This window comes from Oncorhynchus gorbuscha, linkage group LG13, assembly GCF_021184085.1.
Source record: "Oncorhynchus gorbuscha isolate QuinsamMale2020 ecotype Even-year linkage group LG13, OgorEven_v1.0, whole genome shotgun sequence".
Taxonomy (NCBI): domain Eukaryota; kingdom Metazoa; phylum Chordata; class Actinopteri; order Salmoniformes; family Salmonidae; genus Oncorhynchus; species Oncorhynchus gorbuscha.
The window spans coordinates 27312416-27334577 of NC_060185.1; the positions used below are offsets into that span (position 1 = coordinate 27312416).

At 43.3% G+C, this 22162-nt stretch overlaps 2 protein-coding genes across 2 annotated transcripts; one reads left to right on the plus strand and one right to left on the minus strand.

The window, feature by feature from the left end:
- Nucleotides 1-2856: 2856 nt before the first annotated feature.
- LOC123992643 (transforming growth factor beta regulator 1-like) lies at nucleotides 2857-8165 on the plus strand. Its single transcript, XM_046293967.1, is given in 16 exon segments — nucleotides 2857-3139; nucleotides 3388-3560; nucleotides 3768-3825; nucleotides 3953-4035; nucleotides 4230-4266; nucleotides 4759-4821; nucleotides 5165-5401; nucleotides 5587-5657; nucleotides 5772-5850; nucleotides 5852-5987; nucleotides 6100-6239; nucleotides 6520-6666; nucleotides 6795-6892; nucleotides 6987-7097; nucleotides 7298-7443; nucleotides 7642-8165. Coding segments are annotated over 16 exon segments (1746 nt in total). The 5' UTR covers nucleotides 2857-3061; the 3' UTR covers nucleotides 7731-8165.
- Nucleotides 8166-8439: 274 nt separating this feature from the next.
- On the minus strand, nucleotides 8440-12302 carry LOC123992267 (sialate O-acetylesterase-like). Its single transcript, XM_046293438.1, has 8 exons — nucleotides 12179-12302; nucleotides 11702-11859; nucleotides 11305-11443; nucleotides 11103-11157; nucleotides 10767-10900; nucleotides 9443-9617; nucleotides 9039-9223; nucleotides 8440-8561 (listed from the first exon to the last, which is right to left on the minus strand). The coding sequence occupies exons 1-8, from the start codon at nucleotides 12300-12302 to the stop codon at nucleotides 8440-8442; spliced, it is 1092 nt and encodes a 363-aa protein (XP_046149394.1).
- Nucleotides 12303-22162: the final 9860 nt, after the last annotated feature.

The window sequence follows — 22162 nt, forward strand, 5'->3', positions numbered from 1 at the left end:
GCATTTCCAATGGTGCTGGGGGTTCGCTGGTTGGCTATATTCACAATCCTAAGATTTCATGGAAACAGGGGCTCTAAAGGGGTGGTCAGAGGAGTGTTCAGGTTGGTTTATAGGAGTTTCCATCGGTGCAACGACGGTGGAGAGTCCAGACCAGGTTTCCACTGTGCGCATCCCCTCTGAATATGCCGATTTGGCTATCGCTTTCTGTAAAAAGAGGGCGACCCAATTACCACCTCATCGACGAGGGGATTGTGCGATAAACCTCCAGGTAAACGCAGCACTTCCCAGGAGTCACGTGTACCCGCTGTCACAGGAGGAAACAGCGGCTATGGAGACATATGTCACTGAATCTCTGGGACAGAGGTACATTCGGCACTCCACGTCCCCCATCTCCTCGAGTTTCTTTTTTGTGAAGAAGAAGGAGGGAGGTCTGCGTCCGTACATTGATTATAGAGGTCTAAATTCCATCACAGTGGGGTTTAGTTACCCGCTACCTCTCATCGCTACGGCGGTGGAATCATTTCACGGAGCACGCTTTTTCACAAAACTGGATCTCAGGAGTGTGTATATCTGGGAGGGAGATGAGTGGAAGACCGCGTTTAGTACCACATCTGGCTATTATGAGTACCTCGTCATGACATATGGGTTGAAGAATGCTCCAGCCGTCTTTCAATCCTTCGTAGATGAGATTCTCAGGGACCTGCACGGGCAGGGTGTGGTGGTTTATATCGATGACATTCTGATTTATTCCGCTACACGCGCTGTGCACGTGTCTCTGGTGCGCAGGGTACTTGGGCGACTTTTGGAGCATGACGTGCACGTCAAGGCTGAGAAATGTGTGTTCTCCAAACAAGCCGTCTCTTTCCTGGGGTATCGCATTTCCACATCTGGGGTGGTGATGGAGTGTGACCGCGTTGCAGCTGTGCATAATTGGCAGACTCCGACCACGGTAAACGAGGTGCAGTGGTTCTTAGGGCTTGCCAATTACTACTGGAGGTTTATCTGGGGTTTTTGCCAGGTGGCTGCTCCCATTACCTCACTGCTGAAGGGGGGGCCGGTGCGTTTGTGGTGGTCAGCGAAGGCGCTGTTTACCGATGCTCCCATATTAGCGCATCCAGACCCCTCTTTGGCATGCATGGTGGAGGTGGACGCGTGCGAGGCTTGGGTTGGAGCCGTGCTATCACAGTGCTCGGGCACGCCACCGAAGCTTCGCCCCTGCGCTTTTTTTTTGAGGAAGCTCAGTCCGGCGGAGCAAAACTATGATGTGGGGGACCGGGAGTTGCTGGCTGTGGTAAAAGCTCTGAAGGTTTCTCATCTGGACTGCTGACCACCGTAATCGGGAAGCGAGGAGACTGAATCCTTGCAAGGCAAGGTGGGCCATGTTTTTCACCAGATTTCGGTTCACCATCTCATGTAGACCAGGTTCCCTTAACACTAAGGCCGACGTGCTGTCCCGTCTCTATGATACCGAGGAGCGGTCCACCGATCCTACTCCCATACTACCGGCATCATGTCTGGTGGCACCGGTGGTATGGGAGGTGGACGCGGACACCAAGCGGGCATCACGGTTAGAACCCATGCCACCAGCGTCCAGCGGGCCGGAAGTACGTGCCGCTTGGTGTTCGTGACAATATTATTGGCATCGTGACAAATGGATCCGGTGGGACCACACGCTACCCTCCTCGGGTCATCCGGGAATTGAGAGGACGGTGCGGGGTCTTAGGGGGAAGTACTGTCCTCTCCCTGTTCGTATGCATTGGAAGCATTGCTCTCTGCGCCTGACTCCACACCCACAACTCCTAGTTATCCGTGACACCCCCTTGGCATTTTTTCCTATTTTGTTGCATTACAACCTGTAATTTAAATGGATTTATATTTGAGTTTCATGTAAATGGACATACACAAAATAGTCCAAAATAGTGAAGTGAAATGAAAAAAACGAATTTGTTTCAAAAAATTAAAAACTGAAAATTGGTGCGTGCATATGTATTCACCCCTGTGCTATGAAGCCCCTAAATAAGATCTGGAGCAATCAATTACCTTCAGAAGTCACATAATTCATCAAATAAAGTCCACCTGTGTGCAATTTAAGTGTCACATGATCTCAGTATATATAAACGTGTTCTGAATAGCCCTAAAGTCTGCAACACTAAAGTTTGCAACACCACTAAGCAAGGGGCACCACCAAGCAAGTGGCAATATGAAGACCAAGGAGCTCGCTGTGTTTCTTGCTTGTCTATCACTACGGAACAAAGGAAAGCTGTTATAGAGTGTATGTCTACTTTGATATTCATCCATAAATATGAATATGTGTATGGGCTCATCTCTAAAAGAGACCTTGGTCTCAGCATGACTCCCTGTCAAAATAAAGTTGAAATGTAATAAATAAGTGATTGCTGTATTTGATATATATCAAATTACATGCATATAACTGTTGGGTATGTGTATAATAGATCAAGGGTTGTTCGTCTACTTCTTCATTAATGTCAAACTCCTGTCAGCATAGCCTAGGGATTCAAATAAAAGTCAGATGTTGTGTAAGTCGACATGTTTACTGTACCTTCTGGCATAGGCAGGACTGCTGGCACTTGTTTGTTTCTCATTTGATCATATCTGTTGTCGGAGAGCAAGATTCGAGATGTTCATTGATAAAACATGTATCATAAAATAAATGCAATTGATACAAATATTGTTTAGTATTATTGTGAACGTAGTTTATACTCAATCCCAACTACAGATAACGTGCTCAAGTATGCTGTATCTGTTGACAACATGCTGCATAAAGAACTACATTTCCCAAATCTAAAAAAGCAATTTAATGACAGGAAAGACATGGTGCTCGTTTTAATACCTCCGAAGCGTAGTTTCCGTCAGTTTTCTGAAATAGTTCAGGCGATAAAAACAAGTCGGCTGCACAACGCGTTGTTGGATTTTTGCAAAACTTTCATCATAGTAATTGTTGAGATTAGAAACAAACATTAACAAACATACTCTCCGGGAAACGTGTTTGTTTGCTAGCGTCAAGCTTTTGCTGCAACGTGTAAGTTATGTAAACAATGCAATGGAGACAAGCGAAGAAGTGCTTCAGGGTTCTCCGATGATTCACGGAAAAGAGCAAGCACGAATTGACAGGAGTGGGGTAAGTTTTTGCAAAATATAACGAATACTCGTACAAACGTTCATTCGCGCTAACTGCTGAGTTATCTACTTAATACAAACCTCTCGCCTGCGATCATTGATAGCTAACTAGCTGGTAGTAGCTGCTCATGCGCCGTCGAGCTCATTTCCAAAACATCCTCATGCCTCTTATTTTCCCAGGCAGTAGCTATGTTCTACAAAATCATCTAGATGAAGAGTTCTTGGATGTGTGTTTACGTTTTGTTCCAGCCCTCAACGAGCAGAAACCCGACCACAGGAACTCCTCTCTCACCTATGGACCCACTGAACACACTGTCCAACTTTGAGTCAGAGATGGAGCCAGACGGACAGGGAAACTACTCTCTCTTCCCTGCCTTGGACAACATGGCCAGCCTGGCAGGAGCTGCAGAGGCTCTAGAGAGGTAAGCAGTGCCAAATGAACAGCATGCACACACACGTCCTTATTCTGTTGTATGTGGGAGGACAAATAGGCTGCCACTACACAGGAAAGATAATGTTGGGTCTTTCTGCTAGTATGATATGAGGATAAGTCTCTTACGTGAATATTTATTTGCTTTGTCTAAAATTGTCTACCTAAATATTAATGTCTATTCATTCTTTTTCCACAGTGAACCACCTAACGATGTTGCAGACAAGCCCAATCTCACATGGCTTGATGCTGCACAGGTACAGTATTTTTTTTTTAAACACAGCCCTGTCTGTAGGCTACTGTATGTACCATGTTGACATTTAAAATCAGATTGCTGTCTGTCAGTGAAATACATCAGCAATACAACAGTCTGCTCTTTTCCAGATTGTACTGGAGGCAGCTGGACGCCCAATGCACATCAAGGAGATCAAACAGCAAATCATTGACAGGGGATTGGTTCAGTCCAAGTACAGTACAACATTATCAATTCTATAGATATACAATGCATTTTAAAGAAAGACTAAATGCATCAACTGCATCCATAAAAAGAAAAAACGTATTTTAAACTTTCAAAAACATTCCTGGTAGATCAACAGCATGATATTCCCAGTAATCATTCCTCAACTGCCCATAACCACATTTATATTCTATTTCTGGACAGTGCGAAGTCGAGCCTTGAGGCTGTCATGTACCGTGAGGTAAGACTAATGAGACACTTCAATGGCTGTGATGGGTCCAAAGCTCATAGCATCTCCATTTTCTCTGCTGTATTCCAATGGACTCCACACCAAGGCCACTATAAATTAAGCAGTTCACTTTTTTCCGTTATTTCTGCTGTACATTATCGAAGTGGATATTTCAGTATTAGAAAAAAAAAAACATTTTTTTTGCTTTCTGCATATCATTTCACTCTATTGCTTTTCCCTTCCTTTTGTTATTGAAAGAAAGGCCATTAGTTGAACGTAGGACAGGTTTGCACATCAAAGACCTGTGCCTTGAACCAGAGAGAATGAGATTGCGCTCTCTGCTATAGTGTGCCAGGATTAGAACATTCATCATGATGCTCTTAAGTAGCAGTTAACACAGGCTAGATCTTAGTCATTCAAGGTTACAACAGTGAGACCGACCCTTAAGACATTTGTCAGTTTCCCAACACCTAGCCTTGGCCTTAGTATCCCACTATGTTGCAGACACAGAAAGGCAGCAGGAGATTCAAGAGGATTGAGAACAGAAATGGAGTCTTTGCACTGTTGGTAAGTTATCATTATGCAAAGGATGTCAGAAGAAATCCCTTTAGTTCAGTTCTATCACTGCTGATCTGACAAATATAGACATTTAGGAGAGTGCAGTGGAAGATCAATGTGTTTGGATAATTAAGATTATATTTTTTTTCCTTATAGTCATTGTAGCCATGTTACTTTGCTTTGTCACAGTTTTCATTTTGTGTTGTATCAGTTACTGTTCCAGATATACCTCATCCACATAACATTGTCATTGTATGCACAGTCATATGATGTGGATTGTGGCCTACATTGCCACTATTATTTGAATGTGGTGTTATGATGCCCACTGAGTTTGGTCTCTCTCTGTCCACAGACAGATGATGAGGGGCAGCAGGCTCTACAGTCCTTCACCACCCAGTCTTTCATGGGGTCTCCCCCCCAGTCAACCTTCTCCAGCTCTGGCTCTGCAGCCTCTCTGCCTCCCTTCCCCTCCCCCACGGGTCTCTCTGAGACCAGGCCCAAGACCAAGAAAGGCCCACGCAAGAACCAGAACGAAAAGTACAGACTAAAGTACCTCAGACTACGCAAAGCAGCACTGGCCATGATTTTTGTGAGTACTCTACATACTAAAGACAATCACTTGAATCAGTATGAAGTTATTTCTGTAACACAATGTGTTCAGATGCTACATATGTCCCCCATAAAACTTAGATGTATGGAAGAGAAATGTTGGAGATGTGTAGTAGACTGGTATTATTGGCTGAGGGCTGAAGTCACTAACTGAATATCCCACAGGAGAATGCGGCTCTCTGTGATGAAGTTGCCCACTTAGAGGAGAAGTTTGTGCGAGCAAAAGAGGAGCGCAGGTGAGTTTAATTGTGTTATATTGATGCATTTAAAAAACTTTGGGACACTGATTGACAGGTACTTTGAAAACAGTTTGTTGTCTAATCGGGCATCTATTGTGCTTTGTTTTCCAGGTTCTTACTGAAATCGCTGTTGCAGTACCAGTCAGTGTCAGAGGGGGAGCTGCTCACCACTGCTACTACCAGCTCTCACCCCCCCTGTGACCTTCAGTTCCATCCCAACGGGGGCGTCAGTCCTGCCTGTGGGTCATAACCTGACCTCTGGGGCAGAGGAGGGCCTTCCTAAGAAGCCTAAGAAGGAACGAGGCAGGGAGAATGGGAAAGAGGACGGTGGGTAGAGCCATGTTTATACCAGCCTACCTGTAGATAAGACAGATTCTTATGTCTTGTAATGATGGGTAGCACAGTATTTTCTTTGACTCCATAAATACATTTTCCTCAGGTCCAAAAAGAATGTCAAAAAAGCGGAAGCTTGCAGACGCGGGGTCTCGTAAGCTGGTTCAGCCCATCGCCCTGGACTCCTCAGGACGTCCTGTCTTCCCCATAGTACTGGGGGGTCTGACTGTGTACAGTCTAGGGGAGGTCTGTGTCTCAACTCATACTTAATGCTTCACATTTGCTCTTTATCAACACTGTCCAACTTATCTTACATTGTTCTCCTTTCCTTGTCTCCTCACTTGCATAACCATTTGTTGAAAGTACTGAACAGATTTCCACCATATTGCCCTCCCTTATCATGTTGGTCAGGATCAGTGTCAATCAAAGGAGACCAGGAGAGGCTATTTAAGACTGTTGGGACACAGCCCATGACTTCTCAGATCAGTGGCTAGAGAATAATGAATGATGTCCTTCTCTGTTCCAGATTATCACAGACAGGATGCTGTTCCATGACCAGTGTGCCATCTACCCAGTGGGTTACTGTAGCACACGCTTCTTCGCCAGCATGAAGAGCCCTGATCAGCAGTGCCTGTACACCTGCCAGATTAAGGATGGGGGTGGTGGCCCACAGGTACACTCACACTAATGGAGCTATAAAACATTATGAAGTCAAGTGCTAAGTAAGTCAAATAGGTGCTGTGAGACAGCTTATGTTTTTGTGAGGAGTGTTTTCCTTATCAAACCATCTCCCCCTCCCAGTTTGAGATAGTGCCTGAGGAAGACCCTCAGAATGCCATAGCTGCCTCCTCTGCCCTCACCTGCCATTCCAACCTGCTGAAGGCCATTGGTGCTCTAAGGTACCTGCTTGCTGTACAGACTGGCTTATAGAATCAGTGGATGCATTTCATTGTATGACTTTTCTCTCATTATCTTACAACTATACCCCTACAGATCGAAACCGGTGGCACCCATCGTGCCTTCAGGAGCAGACTTCTTTGGCTTTTCCCACCCCACCATCCAGAACCTGATCCAGAGCTGCCCAGGAGCACGCAAGTGCAGCAAGTGCGTCTCTAGTACTCAAGTATAATGTCATCTACCTCACAGGAAATTAATTGATCATTGCACATTATCTTTATGGAGATTGCAATTGGTGCATTTCCTTTTTCAGATGAACTGACCTTTAATATACTCTCTCATATCTGCTAGTGTACATGTAGCTGAACAACTTATGTGCTGCTTATTGGTGTGATATATCCTTGTAGTTATCAGTGGATCCGTTTCGAGGTGTGTCGTCCAGGCGACGGCCAGGTTCCACACAGCCTGTCTGAAGACGATGCCTCTGTCAGCTTTGAGGCATACCAGAGACACCAGGGCTTTGATGACAGCATCAGGGGGGACAATCTAGTAGGTGAGGCCGAGCAGTTTGCCATACTTTCTCTACCTACCTGTACACCCCCTAGGCTCAGCATTTAGCATATAATGGCCTTTGTTTATTCTTGTTGTATGAAGTTGTCTGCTATCAGAAATAGAAAGCAATGATATTATGGGTGAACTATCCTCAGTCAAGATCTGATTTCAACCACTCAGTCCCATCTTCTTTCCCCAGGCATGACTCCACAATCCCCTGGTTCCTCTCACCAGCATCTTCTGAGCTCACCCACCCTGCAACCATCTACATCTTACTTCAGCCACTGATCTGTTCCTCCTCAACATCCAGACCAGTGAAGTAGTGGAAAAGAAAATACTGATAAACGGTGATCGCCCTTTGCGGTTAATAAAGTAATGCTCCATATATTTTCAATGCATTTATTTGTGATCGGTGGGTAAATGCTTGTGCAACATAAATGAAATGGCATTTACCCTCCACTACACCACTGCTCTAGAAAGCCTGGTGACGCCTGTGTGGAAGTTCTCAATAGGACCAGTTGCGTCTCTACTGACATTGACAGTTCTGGAAGGAACCAAGAAGAGGAGACTACCGGAATCATGTTCTCTTCAATTTAAACGATCAATGTATGTTGTTGTTGTTATCATGTGAAAGAAAGTTGATCTGACCAAGTTGGCCCCTGTATGTACCACTGTAGTTAGTACTATAAAATGGGTGGTTCAAGCCCTGAATGCTGAATGGAATACCACGGCTATGACAAAACATGTATTTTTACTATTCTAATTACATTGGTAACCAGATTATAATAACATTAAGGCACCTTGGGGGTTTGTGATATATGGCCAATATACCAAGGCTAAGGGCTGTATCCAGTCCTGAACGTTTTTTCATTTTACTATCATCAAATAATAGAACACGGTAATAATGATTGTTAATGACTTCTCATATGGTATCATTCAAAAACAAATTTCCCACCCATTTGGGTTGACTAATCCGGTTCTAGGGGGGGTTCTCGTCTCACTGCTTGTCCGGCCAGCGGTTGGGAGTGAAGGGAGGTGCAGGTAGAACCCCATCAGCACTGTAAACAGGACATGCCTTAAAGTCACAAGGCCAGTCCCTCCATGCGTAGCGCAGGCCGGCTACATTGTTCAGGGAACAGTAATTCGTGGACACAAGGATGGCGCTAACGCCCCACTGCATTATGGGAGCTGGGACCCACACCTTTTATCAAGGTGGAAAGGCCTGCATGACAGACAGCATGCCATGCTGCTGACTATAACAAAGAAAGAATTCAGACCCAGTTGATCCAGCTCATCCTGTTCATATTTGGTAGAAACACTACACCATAACTTAATTAATACACATTACAAGTACAGCAATCAGACTTGAAATATATATTTGGATTAAGTGACCAAGATTCTCTGGTTATAAATCATGTTGATATACTGGTCATTGGAATGAGACGCCCTCCTCCCCATAAGCCACAGCTCTCGCCCCTAGAGACAGTCTATAGGCCACATCCTGCTTATCCCGGGGATGGATACTGGAACAAAATCACTAGGTTAAATGCTACCCCATACCTTAGAACTCATTACAACTACAGCCATCACACTTACCTGAAAAATATCTTTCGAATGAGTGACAGACACTCTGGTCATAGGTTACGTTGATATACTGGTCGTTGACCAGGACCCATCTAGGGAAAGGCCCCTGGAATGAGACGCCCTCCTCCCCATAAGCCACAGCTCTCGCCCCTAGAGACAGTCTATAGGCCACGTCCTGCTTATCCCGGGGATGGATACTGGAACAAAGTCACTGGTAAACAGCTTGTTCCACATTCTAATACCCTCATTAGCATACCACTTAGAATGATGCAATGCATGCATCCTAAGTGGTATGTTAATTTCGATATTGAAACGTAGCCTTGTATTCTCAGTATTTAAATGTGAACTGCTTAAAGCTTTTACAAGAGTACAGGCTTATCAAATACTGTGGTATCCATTCTATGATTGTTACTTACCTGCCAAAAGGAGACATTTCATCTCCTAAGTCCATAGCAACAGCCATGAATGTGTTCTTCATACGCAGGTTGGGAGCAAAGCCATAGTCTGCAGTCTGGTGCCAGCGTATGTTTGGAAATCCCTCACTTAAGGAAGCCTTTCTATACGTAGAGACCTCAGGATAAATATATAGACAGAATCAACATAAGCAACAGTGGACAACATCCAGGAGTGATATATTGTCAAAGCAATGTAGTGATTCCTATGATGCTATATAGTGGCAAGAAAAATTATGTGAACCCTTTGGAAATACCTGGATTCCTGCATAAATTGGTCATACATTTTGATCTGATCTTCATCTACGTCACAACAATAGACAAACAGTCTGCTTAAACAAATAACACAAACAATTATATGTTTTAATGTCTTTATTGCATATACCGTGTTCATAGTGTAGGGTGGGAAAAGTATGTGAACCCTTGGATTTAATAACTGGTTGACCCTCCTTTGGTAGCAATAACCTCAACCAAACATTTTCTGGAGTTGCGGATCAGACCTGCACAATGGTCAGGAGGAATTTTGGACCATTCCTCTACAAAACTGTTTCAGTGCAGCAATATTCTTGGGATGTCTGGTGTGAACTGCTCTCTGGAGGTCATGCCAAAGCATCTCAATCGGGTTGAGTTCAGGATTCTGACTGGGCCACTTCTTTTAAAACCATTCTGTTGTTGATTAATTTCTGTTTTAGGTTATTGTCCTGCTGCATCACCCAACTTCTATTGAGTTTCAATTGGTGGACATTCTCCTGAAAAATGTCTTGATAAACTTGGGAATTCATTTTTCCAGCGATAATAGCAAGCTGTCCAGGCCCTGAGGCAGCAAAGCAGCCCCAAACCATGATGCTCCCTCCACCATACTTTACAGTTGGGATGAGGTTTTGATGTTGCTGTGCTGTGCTGTGCCTTTTTTTTCTCCTTCCAAACAACTCAACTGTAGTTTCGTCTTCATTTGTGTTATTTGTTTAAGCACACTGTCTATTGTCGTGACTTGGATGTAGATCAGATTCATTTATGCATAAATCCAGGTAATTCCAAATGGTTCATACACTTTTTCTTGCCACCGTACATTTACAGGGAATTAGGTTTTGTCACGATTTCATTTGGTGAACAAAAAAGAGAGCAGTTGTTGATAAAGCCAATAAAAATCTATCCGGTTTATTACAATCAATTATGGAGAACACCTTCAGAGCTGAAGAAAAGAAAAGGTCTTACGGGCATGTCAGAGGTCAGACATGTTAATGTCGCTGTTACTGTATGCTAGAAGATGGGAGAAAACAGATGTGACCCCAAGCTGTTTTACCTTGGTACCAGATAGCTCCTTTGATGGTCATGTTGAGAAGTGGATGGATCATGGCATTCCACAACACAGAGTTAGTCCGCTTAGACAAATACATTGAAGGTGTATATGGCATGGGGAACCTGGATGGAAAGAAAATAACAGTCCAACTGATATCAAGTACCATAGGTGAGAGGATATTTTTTAACATAGTCCAAAGGAAACAAGACAAAAATATTCACTTGTCTACCCATCTACAATCCCTAAGTAAAGTTCAATAATTTGCATACCTAAAAAAAACATCTCTATTGCAAGAGTATAGCTCTAGGGGCCCTGTACCCTTACCCGTTAATCCTGTCCAGGTCACAGTGTTGGAGTGCTCGTGGGGAGGACCATGCCTCTACAGGTGTTCAGGAGGTTTAAGATTAATTCTCATTATCAACTAAATGTATTAATACCATTTCACTTCGTCAGTTGGCTGACAGCTATCATTTGCATGACATTTCATATGTAATTGAGCTAATAGACTGTATGAGCCTGTCCATACTTGCTGTGGGGACAGACCAGGGCACCTCCACTCCAGCCAGGTCAGTCAGCTCAGTGTCGCTTTGCTCCAAGGCAGCCATAAAGATCCGCACCTGAGGGAACTTGGAGACCCGAGCTAGCTCCTCTGATACATTGAACACCTTGAGGACGAGACATAATAATGGTATAACTCAGTTGGTAGAGCGTGGAGCTTGGGAATCAAACCCACAACCATGGAGTTGCGGGTTTGATTCCCAAGGGGGACCGGTATTAAAATGCACTCAATACTCTAAGTCACTCTGGATAAGAGTGTTCGCTAAATGACTAAAATATAAAATGTATTAAAACTATGCAGACCCAGATTTATATTAACATTGCAGAGTAGTCAGAGGGAATGTTTGGAATCATGCAGTTTTCACCAGAGACGTTGTGAAAGCCATGTTGCCCTGTCCCCCACACAGCCAGACATCACCAAACAGCACGTCTGTGAGAGTGATACCGTGGTTGTTCTGGAGGACTGCAGTCAAGTTGTAGGGACCGCCAGCTTCCATTGGGACAAGGGTCATCCTCCATTTCCCTGGGAAGAGATCCAAAACCGTGGATCAGTGAAGGTTACACTAATCTCTTCATATACAAGGCAGAAAAAGTGGGACACTGAGCACAATTAACTTCAAACAATTTGAGTGCTTTCTTTGTTCCTCATACCCTTTTCCTCATTCTTACAGATGTCACCATCACCTTTATTGTACAATGTTATTTGTTAGAAAAAAACATCACATGAGTTTAGGGATTTAACAACTTTGCTCTTTGAAATTCTGCTAATTTCATCCTCAACTTCATGACATGACTGGATAGGCACGCTAAACTAAAGGCATTGTTGGGATCAGATAACTCACCGGCAGCCACACTGACAGTAGGTGCATTGTTAGTGACTGGTCCTCCTGATAGAAAGACTGTGACCTCGGCATCATCGGTCCATAGCCCCACAAAACAGCCCTCTGGGGCCTTCTGCAGAACCATGTGATCACCATAATAGGAGGCAAATTGGAACCCACCGTCTGGAAAAAACAACTATTTTTCATCTACTGTATTAGAAAATATATATTTATCCATTCAATATTCAAGGCAATTAAACTAAATCATATTACTCATATTCAGAGTTAGACTGTCAAATAACATCTAAATATTATCCAAACAGAAACATATATTGAAATATACACAGCATACAAACATTAGGAACACCTTCCTAATTTTGAGGTGCAAAAGCTTCAATTTGCCAAGACATAGACTCCACAAGGTGTTGAAAGAGTTCCACAGGGATGCTGGCCTGTGTTGACTCCAATGATTCCCACAGTTCTCAAGTTGGCTGGATGTCCTTTGGGTGGTGAACCATTATTGATACCAGTGGTGTAAAGTACTTAAGTAAAAATACATTTTCCTTGACACTCAAAAGTACTTGTTACATTTTGAGTGCTTAGCAAGACAGGAGAATAGTCTAAATTCACACACTTATCAAGAGAACATCCCTGGTCATCCCTACTGCGTCTGATCTGGCGGACTCACTAAACACATGCTTCGTTTGTAAACAATGTCTGAGTGTTGGAGCGTGCCCTGGCTAATCGGTAAAAAAAAAGAATGGTGCCATCTGATTTGCTTAATATAAGGATTTTGAAATTATTTATACTTAAGTATATTTTAGCAATTACATGTACTTTTGATACTTGAGTATATTTAAAACCAAATACTTTTTTGGGTGACTTTCATTTTTACGTGAGTCATTTTCTATGAAGGAATTTACTTTTACTCAAGTATGACAATTGGGTACTTTTTCAACCACTTAATACACACGGGAAACTGTTGAGCGTTAAACAAGCAGCGTTGTAGTTCTTGACACACTCAAACCGGTGCGCCTTGCACCTGCAACCATACCCCGTTCAAAGGCACTTCAATCTTTTGTCTTGCCCATTCCCTCTTGGAATGGCACACAATCCATGCCTCAAATGGTCTCAAGGCTTAAAAATCATTTTTTAACCTGTCTTCTCCCCTTCACATTCACCAAATGAAGTGTATTTAACAGGTGACATAAGGGATCATAGTTTTCACCTGAATCCACCTGGTCAGTCTGTCATGGAAAGAGCAGGTGTTCAGATTGGCTACCTAAATAGGTAATTTCTAGCAAAAAAAGACAATTCTTTCCCTCCTGCAGTGGATCCTTCTGGTCTGGAGCCTCAACTGTCTATTGACAGACCCCAGCCAACCTAATTAGTATTTTGTGTCATTTAGCTAGATTGTTATATTAATTGGAAACTTTAACCCCTAATTATTCCTCATCTTGTGTGGAATTGTTTCACTGATTCTCTGCATTATCCACAGGGTAACTATCAACTTGTGAGTCTGCAATGGGCAGAAGTTCATCAATTAGCAACATTTTCAAGTCATTAGAATACTTGGCAACATATTTATTAAATATATTTTACTAGCTCAACAGCATGCTGTCAAAATGTATTTCCACACCATATTTAAATGTATAAACATGTAGAAATGATGAAAATGCTCAATTTTGTAATATGTTCATACATAAGGCTTAAACATACACTGAGTATACTAAACATTAGGAACACCTTCCTAATATTGAGTATCTTGACACATTGATGAGTTCACAGTTGCCTTCACAGTACAGTGTGTAATTCAATGTAGCTACAAACAATGACATAATACATCAAACCTCTGAACTGAAAAAAATGTACTATATTATGAAACAAAGAAATGATAAAGAATGATAGTAAAAATCTATGAGCACCTTAAATTAAATTCTGGGCCAAAAAAAATGCAAACTCAGCTCCATTCATTGAATCAGATGGCTCATTCATCAACACCCACTGATACTAACAACTACTTTTATGATTATTTTTTAATTGGCAAGATTAGTAAACTTCGGCATGACATGCCAGCAACAAATCCTGACACTACACATCCAAGTAGAACTGACCAAATTATGAAAGACAAGTCATTTTGAAATCCGTAAAGTGAGTGTTAAAGAGGTGAAAAAATTGTTGTCTATCAACAATGACAAGCCACCGGGGTCTGACAATCTGGATGGAAAATTACTGAAGATAATAGCGGACGATATTGCCACTCCTATTTGCCATATCTTCAGTCTAAGCCTACTAGAAAGTGTGTGCCCGCAGACCTGGAGGGCAGCAAAAGTCATTCCACTACCCAACAATAGCAAAGCTGCCTTTACTGGCTCAAATAGACAACCAATTACCAACACTTAGTAAACATTTAGAAAAAAATTGTGTTTGACCAGATACAATGCTATTTTACAGTAAACAAACTGACAACAGTCTTTCAGCATGCTTATAGGTAAGGACATTCAATAAGCACAGCAGTTACACAAATGACTCATGGTTGGCTGAGAGAAATTGATGATAAAAAGATTGTGGGGGCTGTTTTCTTAGACTACAGTGCGGCTTTTGACATTATCAATCATAGGCTGCTGCTGGAAAAGCGTGTGTTATGGCTTTACACTTCCTGCAAAATTGTGGATAAAGAGTTACCTGTCGAACTGAACAGAGGTTGTTCTTTAATAGAAGCCTCTCCAACATAATCCAGGTAGAATCAGGAATTCCCCAGGGCAGCTGTCTAGGCTCCTTACTCTTTAAAATCTTTACTAACGACATGACATTTTGAGTAAAGCCAGTATGTCTATGTATGCGGGTGACTCAACACTATACACATCAGTGAAGAATTACTGCAACACTTAAAGAGCTGCAGTTTGTTTCAGAATGGGTGGCAAGGAATAAATTAGTCAAATATTTAAAAAACTAAAAGCATTGTATTTTGGACTAATCATTCACTAAACCCTTAACTAAATATTCTAATGAATAATGTGGAAATTGAGCAAGTTGAGGTAACTAAACTGCTTGGAGTAATTCTGGATTGTAAACTGTCATGGTCATAACATGTTGATACAACAGTAGCTAAGATGGGGAGAAGTCTGTCCATAATAAAGCGCTGCTCTGCCCTAACAACACTATCAACAAGGCAGGTCCTACAGGCCCTAGTCTTGTAGCACCTGGACTACTGTTCAGTCTTGTGGTCAGATGCCACAAAGAGGGATTACATTACAATTGGCTCAGAATAGGGCAGCACGGCTGGCCCTTAATAAATGTACACAGAGAGCAAACATTAATATGCATGTCAATCTCTCATGGCTCAAAGTGGAGGAGAGATTGACTTCATCAATACTTGTTTTTGTAAGAAGTGTTGACAAGCTGAATGCCCCGGACACCCATGCATAGCCCACAAGACATGCCTACAGAGGTCTCTTCACAATCCCCAAGTTCAGAACAGACTATGGAAGGCGCACAGTACTACATAGAGCAACGACTACATGGAACTCTATTCCACATAAGCAGTAGAATCATAAAAAATAAAAATGCACAATTTATGGAACAGCGGGTACTATGGACACACACACACATTGTAATGTTATATAATGCAATGTTGTATCCTTTGTTTTATATGTGATTTAAGTGCCTTAATGTGTCTGGACCCCAGGAAGAGTAGCTGCGCTGCCTTGGCAGCAGCTAATGGGGATCCCTAATAAATACAAAATACCTCTAGGCTACATTTTCCATATACTTTTAGAAGGAATAAAATAGTGATAGATTCCATTAGTGACGGACTCATGTTGTTGACAGCTCATTCTGACAGGTAGACCACTGCAATAAAACAATAGGGATTAAACAAATCAAAGTGTATTTGTCACGTGCGCCCAATACAACAGTGAAATGCTTACTTACAGGCTCTAACCAATAGTGCAGAAAAAGGTATTAGGTGAACAATAGGTAAGTAAAGAAATAAAACAAGACATTGAATAGACTCAGACGCATACAAGGATCCTGAAATAGTTAGAAAACACAAACATATCCTCAGACACATTGTCTACCTTTACTTACAAGCTAACTAGGCTACACTATAGAGCAAATAAGAAAGAAATGCCTCTAAGATTGACTGAAGCAGGCTGCTAACACGTATTGGAGGTGAAAACGTTGTGGTGATCTCCACATGTAGCAGAGAAATAACAAATAGGGCACTGAGTGACAGCTGTCATTGTAACTAGCTAGCATTATAACCTTTGTCAGCTAATGAAAGTTATTTGTGCAGCATTTCAGTTAAAACGAAATGCTGAAATAATTATTTCATTAAAAGTCTACCAGCCTACCGGTCACGAGATGACTTTACGAGCTGTTGACATTTGACTCTTGCCATTAGATAATTAGGGTGAAACTGTGTCCGATTCCAGACATCATTAATATTTGGACATGCACACAGATATTCTGAAATAGCTATATTCTTTGATATCTCTTATTTCAGCAGGCTAGCCAATATAGCTATAAAAATTCAAATCAAATTTTGTCACATGCGCCGAATACAACAAGTGTAGACCTTGCCGTGAAATGCGTACTTACAAGCCCTTCACCAACAGTGCAGTTCAAGAAGAAAGTATTTACCAAGTAGACTAAAGTTAAAAATTATAATAAAAAGTACCAGAATAACAATAACAAGGCTATATACAGGGGGCACCGGTACCGAGTCAGTGTGCGGGGTACAGGTTAGTTGAGGTAATTTGTAAATGTAGGTAGGGATGAAGTGACTATGCATAGATGATACACAACAAGTAGCAGCAGTGTACAAAAGGGGGGGGGGCCAATGTAAATTGTCCGATGGCGATTTTATTAATTGTTCAGCTGTCTAATGGCTTGGGGGTAGAAGCTGTTGAGGAGCCTTTTGGTCCTAGACTTGTCGCTCCGGGTACAGCTTGCCGTGCGGTAGCAGAGAAAATAGTTTATAACTTGGTGACTGGAGTCTCTGACAATTGTATGGGCTTTCCTCTGACACCACCTATTATATAGGTCCTGGATGACAGGAAGCTTAGCCCCAGTGATGTACTGGGCCGTTCACACTACCCTCTGTAGCACCTTGCCGTGCAGTTGCCATACCAGGTGGTGATGCAACCAGTCAGGATGCTCTCGATGGTGCAGCTGTAGAACCTTTTGAGGATCTGGGGACTCATGCCAAATCTTGTCAGTCTCCAGAGAGGGAAAAGGTTTTGTCATGCCCTCTTCACCGTCTTGGTATGTTTGGACCATGATAGTTTGTTGGTGATGTGGACACCAAGGAACGTGAAACTCTCGACCCGGTCTACTAAAGCCCCGTCAATGTTAATTGGGGCCTGTTAGGCCCACCCTTTTCCTGTAGTGCACAATCAGCTCCTTTGTCTTTCTACATTGAGGAAGAGGATGTTGTCCTGGCACCACAATGACAGTTCTCTGACCTCCCCCTATAGGCCGTCTCATTGTCGGGGATCAGGCCTACTGCTGTTGTGTCGTCAGCAAATGGTGTTGGAGTCGTCTTTGACCCCGCAGTCATGGGTGAACAGGGAGTACAGGAGGGGGACTGATTACACACCTCTGAGGGGCCCCAGTGTTAACGATCAGCGTGGCAAACGTGTTGTTGCCATACATTTTGTTATATATCAAATCAAATGTATTTATAAAGCCCTTCTTACATCAGCTGATATCTCAAAGTGCTGTACAGAAACCCAGCCTAAAACCCCAAACAACAAGCAATGCAGGTGTAGAAGCATGGTGGCTCGGAAAAACTCCCAAGAAAGGAACCTAGGGAGAAACCTAGAGAGGAACCAGCCTATGAGGGGTGGCCAGTCCTCTTCTGTCTGTGCTGGGTGGAGATTATAACAGTACATGGCCAAGATGTTCAAATGTTCATAGATGACCAGCAGAGTCAAATAATAATAATCACAGTGGTTGTCGAGGGTGCAACAGGTGAGCACCTCGGGAGTAAATGTCAGTTGGCTTTTCATAGCTGATCATTCAGAGTATCTCTACCACTCCTGCTGTCTCTAGAGTTGAAAACAGCAGGTCTGGGACAGGTAGCATGACTGGTGAACAGGTCAGGGTTCCATAGCCACAGGCAGAACAGTTGAAACTGGAGCAGCAGCACGGCTGGGACCCAGACAGGAAGATCACATCAGTGACTCAACCCACTCAAGTGACACACCCCTCCTAGGGACGGCATGTAAGAGCACCAATAAGCCAGTGAATCAGCCCCTGTAATAGGGGTAGAGGCAGAGAATCCCAGTGGAGAGAGGGGAACTGGCCAGGCAGAGATGGCAAAGGCGGTTCGTTGCTCCAGTACCTTTTTGTTCACCTTCACACTACACCAGACTACACTCAATAATAGGACCTACTGAAGAGATGAGTCTTCAATAAAGACTTAAAGGTTGAGACCGAATCTGCGTCTCTCACATGGGTAGGCAGACCATTCCATAAAAATGGAGCTCTACAGGAGAAGCCATCCTCTCTTGGGGAATACTGCTTTTTAGTTAGCTTTGCAACAGAATCAAAAATACATTTTGGATTTGTTCTTATTTTCCTCAATTAAGTTGGAAAAATAGGATGATCGAGCAGCAGTGAGGGCTCTTCGATACTGCACGGTACTGTCTTTCCAAGCTAGTCGGAAGATTAGCATTAGAGTCTTTCTATAAATAAGTGGGGCCAATGTGTGACATTGGGATCAACATTTCAAAATGGTTTGAAACAATAATACAAATAATGTTTATGCAGTTTCACATGTCATGTGTACTTAGAGGAATATGTAAATTGGCCCATAATTCCACCCTTACAACATAGGCCTAAGGCTATACATCCTTTAAGCAGGGTTCATACAGACATTGACAATTCAAATTCAAGGCCTTAATTGTAATTTAAGGGTCTTCATGTTATACAATTGTATAACATATATAATTATACATATAGGGGCTAATATAGAAGCCAAGACACCCTTGATACAAATCAGTATTCAACGTCCATCCATGTCTGAGAAATTTGGGAGATAAACCACTGTAACAAGTTGTCCAGCATAGGAAATCCTCACTCGTACCCTAGTTTATAGAAAGACTCATCATCTAAATTGTGCAGCTAAATATCAATGCATTACCTAAATTGTGGTGATTGGTTTTGTAGATAATTAGAGAATTCAAAGATGCACATACTGAAATATTGCCAGCAGTTTCACACTGATGACTCAAGAGGAAACCAGGGTTCCGGTCTAGATGTTCGGTTTCGACTGCTCATACAGTTTTGCTTCGGTACTGCAGTTGAACTTACGCGGACCCAGAAATAAGAACTCCATTGCTGGAACAACAACAATCAGGACTCACATGATATTCTCCAAACACCCCACAGGGCAGACATCCCAATTATTCGCAAAAGGAAGCGACGCAGAGGACGAAGAGCCGGATGACTCGTCCGGACCTGCAGAAGGCAAGTAGGAAAGCTGCCTTTACCGTCAATATTACTCACAAACATGCAATCATTGGACAATACACTAGACTAGAGGTACGATCACGAATATCCTACCAATGGGACATCAAAAACTGTAATATCCTCTGTTTCACGGAAACGTGGCTGAATGATGACATGGATATTCAGATATTCAGGGGGGGGGGGGGTATGTGCATATTTGTAAACAACAGCTGGGGCAGGAAATCTAAGGGATTCTCTAGATTTTTGAGATTAATTGCAGGCCACACTACTTGCCTAGAGAGTTCTCAGCTATACTTTCCGTGGCTGTTTATTTACCACCACAAACAGATGCTGGTACAAAGGCCGCACTCAGTCAGCTGTATAAGGGAATAAGCAAACAGGAAACCACTCACACAGAGGCGGCGCTCCTAGTAGCAGGAGACTTTAATGCAGGGAAACTTAATAAATCAGTTCTACCAAATCTCTATCAACATGTTAAATGTGCAACCAGAGGGAAAACAATTGTAGATCACATGTACTCCACAAACAGAGACTCGTACAAAGCTCTCCCTCGCCCTCCCTTTGGTAAATCCGACCACAACTCTATCCTCCTGATTCCTGCTTACAAGCTAAAATTAAAGCAGGAAGCACCAGTGACTCGGTCTATAAAAAAAATAGTCAGATGAAGCAGATGCTAGGACTGTTTTGCTATCAGAGACTGGAACATGTTCCGGGATTCTTCTGATGACATTGAGGAATACACCACATCAGTCACTGGATTTATCAATAAGTGCATTGAGGACGTCGTCCCCGCAGTGACTGTACGTACATACCCCAACCAGAAGTCATGGATTCCAAGCAATATTCGCACTGAGCTAAAGGGTAGAGAAGCCGCTTTCAAGGTGCGGGACTCTAACCCGGAAGATTACAAGAAATCCGGCTATGCTCTGCGATGAACCATCAAACAGGCAAAGCGTCAATACAGGGCTAAGATTGAATCATACTACACCGGCTTCGACACTCGTCGGATGTGGCAGGGCTTGCAAACTATTACAGACTACAAAGGGAAGCACAGCCGCAAGCTGCTCAGTGACACGAGCTACAGTAAATCACTTCTATGCTTGCTTCGGGGCAAGCAACACTGAGGCATGCATGAGAGCATCAGCTGTTCCGGACGACTGTGTGATCCCGCTCTCCGTAGCCGACGTGAGTAAGACCTTTAAACAGGTCAACATACACAAGGCTGCGGGGCCAGATGGATTACCAGGACGTGTGCTCCGGGCATGTGCTGACCAACTGACAGGTGTCTTGACTGACATTTTCAACATGTCCCTGATTGAGTCTGTAATACCAACATGCTTCAAGCAGACCACTATAGTCCCTGTGCCCAAGAACACAAAGGCAACCTGTCTAAATAACTACAGACCCGTAGCCATGAAGTACTTTGAAAGGTTGGTAATGGCTCACAACACCATTATCCCAGAAACCCTAGACCCACTCCAATTTGCATACTGCCCAAACAGATCCACAGATGATGCAATCTCTATTGCACTCCACACCGCCCTTTCCCACCTGGACAAATGGAACACCTATGTGAGAATGCTATTCATTGACTACAGCTCAGCATTCAGCACCATAGTACCCTCAAAGCTCATCACTAAACTAAGGAACCTGGGACTGAACACCTCCCTCTGCAACTGGATCCTGGACTTCCTGACGGGCCGCCCCCAGGTGGTGAGGGTAGGTAGCAACACATCTGCCACACTGATCCTCAGCATTGGAGCTTCCCAGGGGTGGTTGCTCAGTCCCCTATTGTACTCCCTGTTCACCCATGACTGCATGGCCAGGCACAACTCCAACACCATCATTAAGTTTGCAAACGACACAACAGTGGTAGGCCTGATCACCGACAACGATGAGACAGCCTATAGGGAGGAGGTCAGAGACCTGGCCGGGTGATGTCAGAATAACAACCTGTCCCTCAACGTAACCAAGACTAAGGAGATGATTGTGGACTACAGGAAAAGGAGCACCGAGCACATACCCAGTCTCATCGACGGGGCTGTAGTGGAGCAGGTTGAGAGCTTCAAATTCCTTGGTGTCCACATCAACACCAAACTGGAATGGTCTAAACACACCAAGACAGTCATGAAGAGGGCACGACAACACCTATTCCCCCTCAGGAAACTAAAAGATTTGGCATGGGTCCTGAGATCCTCAAAAGTGTCTATAGCTACAGCATTGAGAGCATCCTGACCGGTTGCATCACTGCCTGGTAAGTCAATTGCTCGGCCTCCGACCGTAAGGCATTTCACAGCAGAAGATATTAAAATGTTATATTCATCCAATGTCTGCCATCTTTTTGGATAATGTGATGATGTCATCGCTGCTTGTGCTGCTCCCTGTGCTATAGCCCAGTACGGACTTGAATTTTAAGCCCGAGCCCTACCCACAATGTTTAGAGCCTACCCTACCCAGGCCCGATTGCTTCTGACAAATTTAAGGCTGGAAGACAAAGCTGGAGATCACTCTGTCATGCTGATTGAG

What these genes read in the sequence shown, in the direction of transcription:
- LOC123992267 (XM_046293438.1), bottom strand. Translation starts at nt 12,302, where the DNA reads ATGGTTCTGCAGAAGGCCCCAGAGGGCTGTTTTGTGGGGCTATGGACC. An exon ending in CTGGTCTGTCCCCACAGCAA is followed by an intron (nt 11,158 to 11,304) that starts GTATGGACAGGC and finishes GAACACCTGTAG; the next exon opens with AGGCATGGTCCTCCCCACGA. An exon ending in ATTCGAAAGATATTTTTCAG is followed by an intron (nt 8,562 to 9,038) that starts GTAAGTGTGATG and finishes TGAACAATGTAG; the next exon opens with CCGGCCTGCGCTACGCATGG.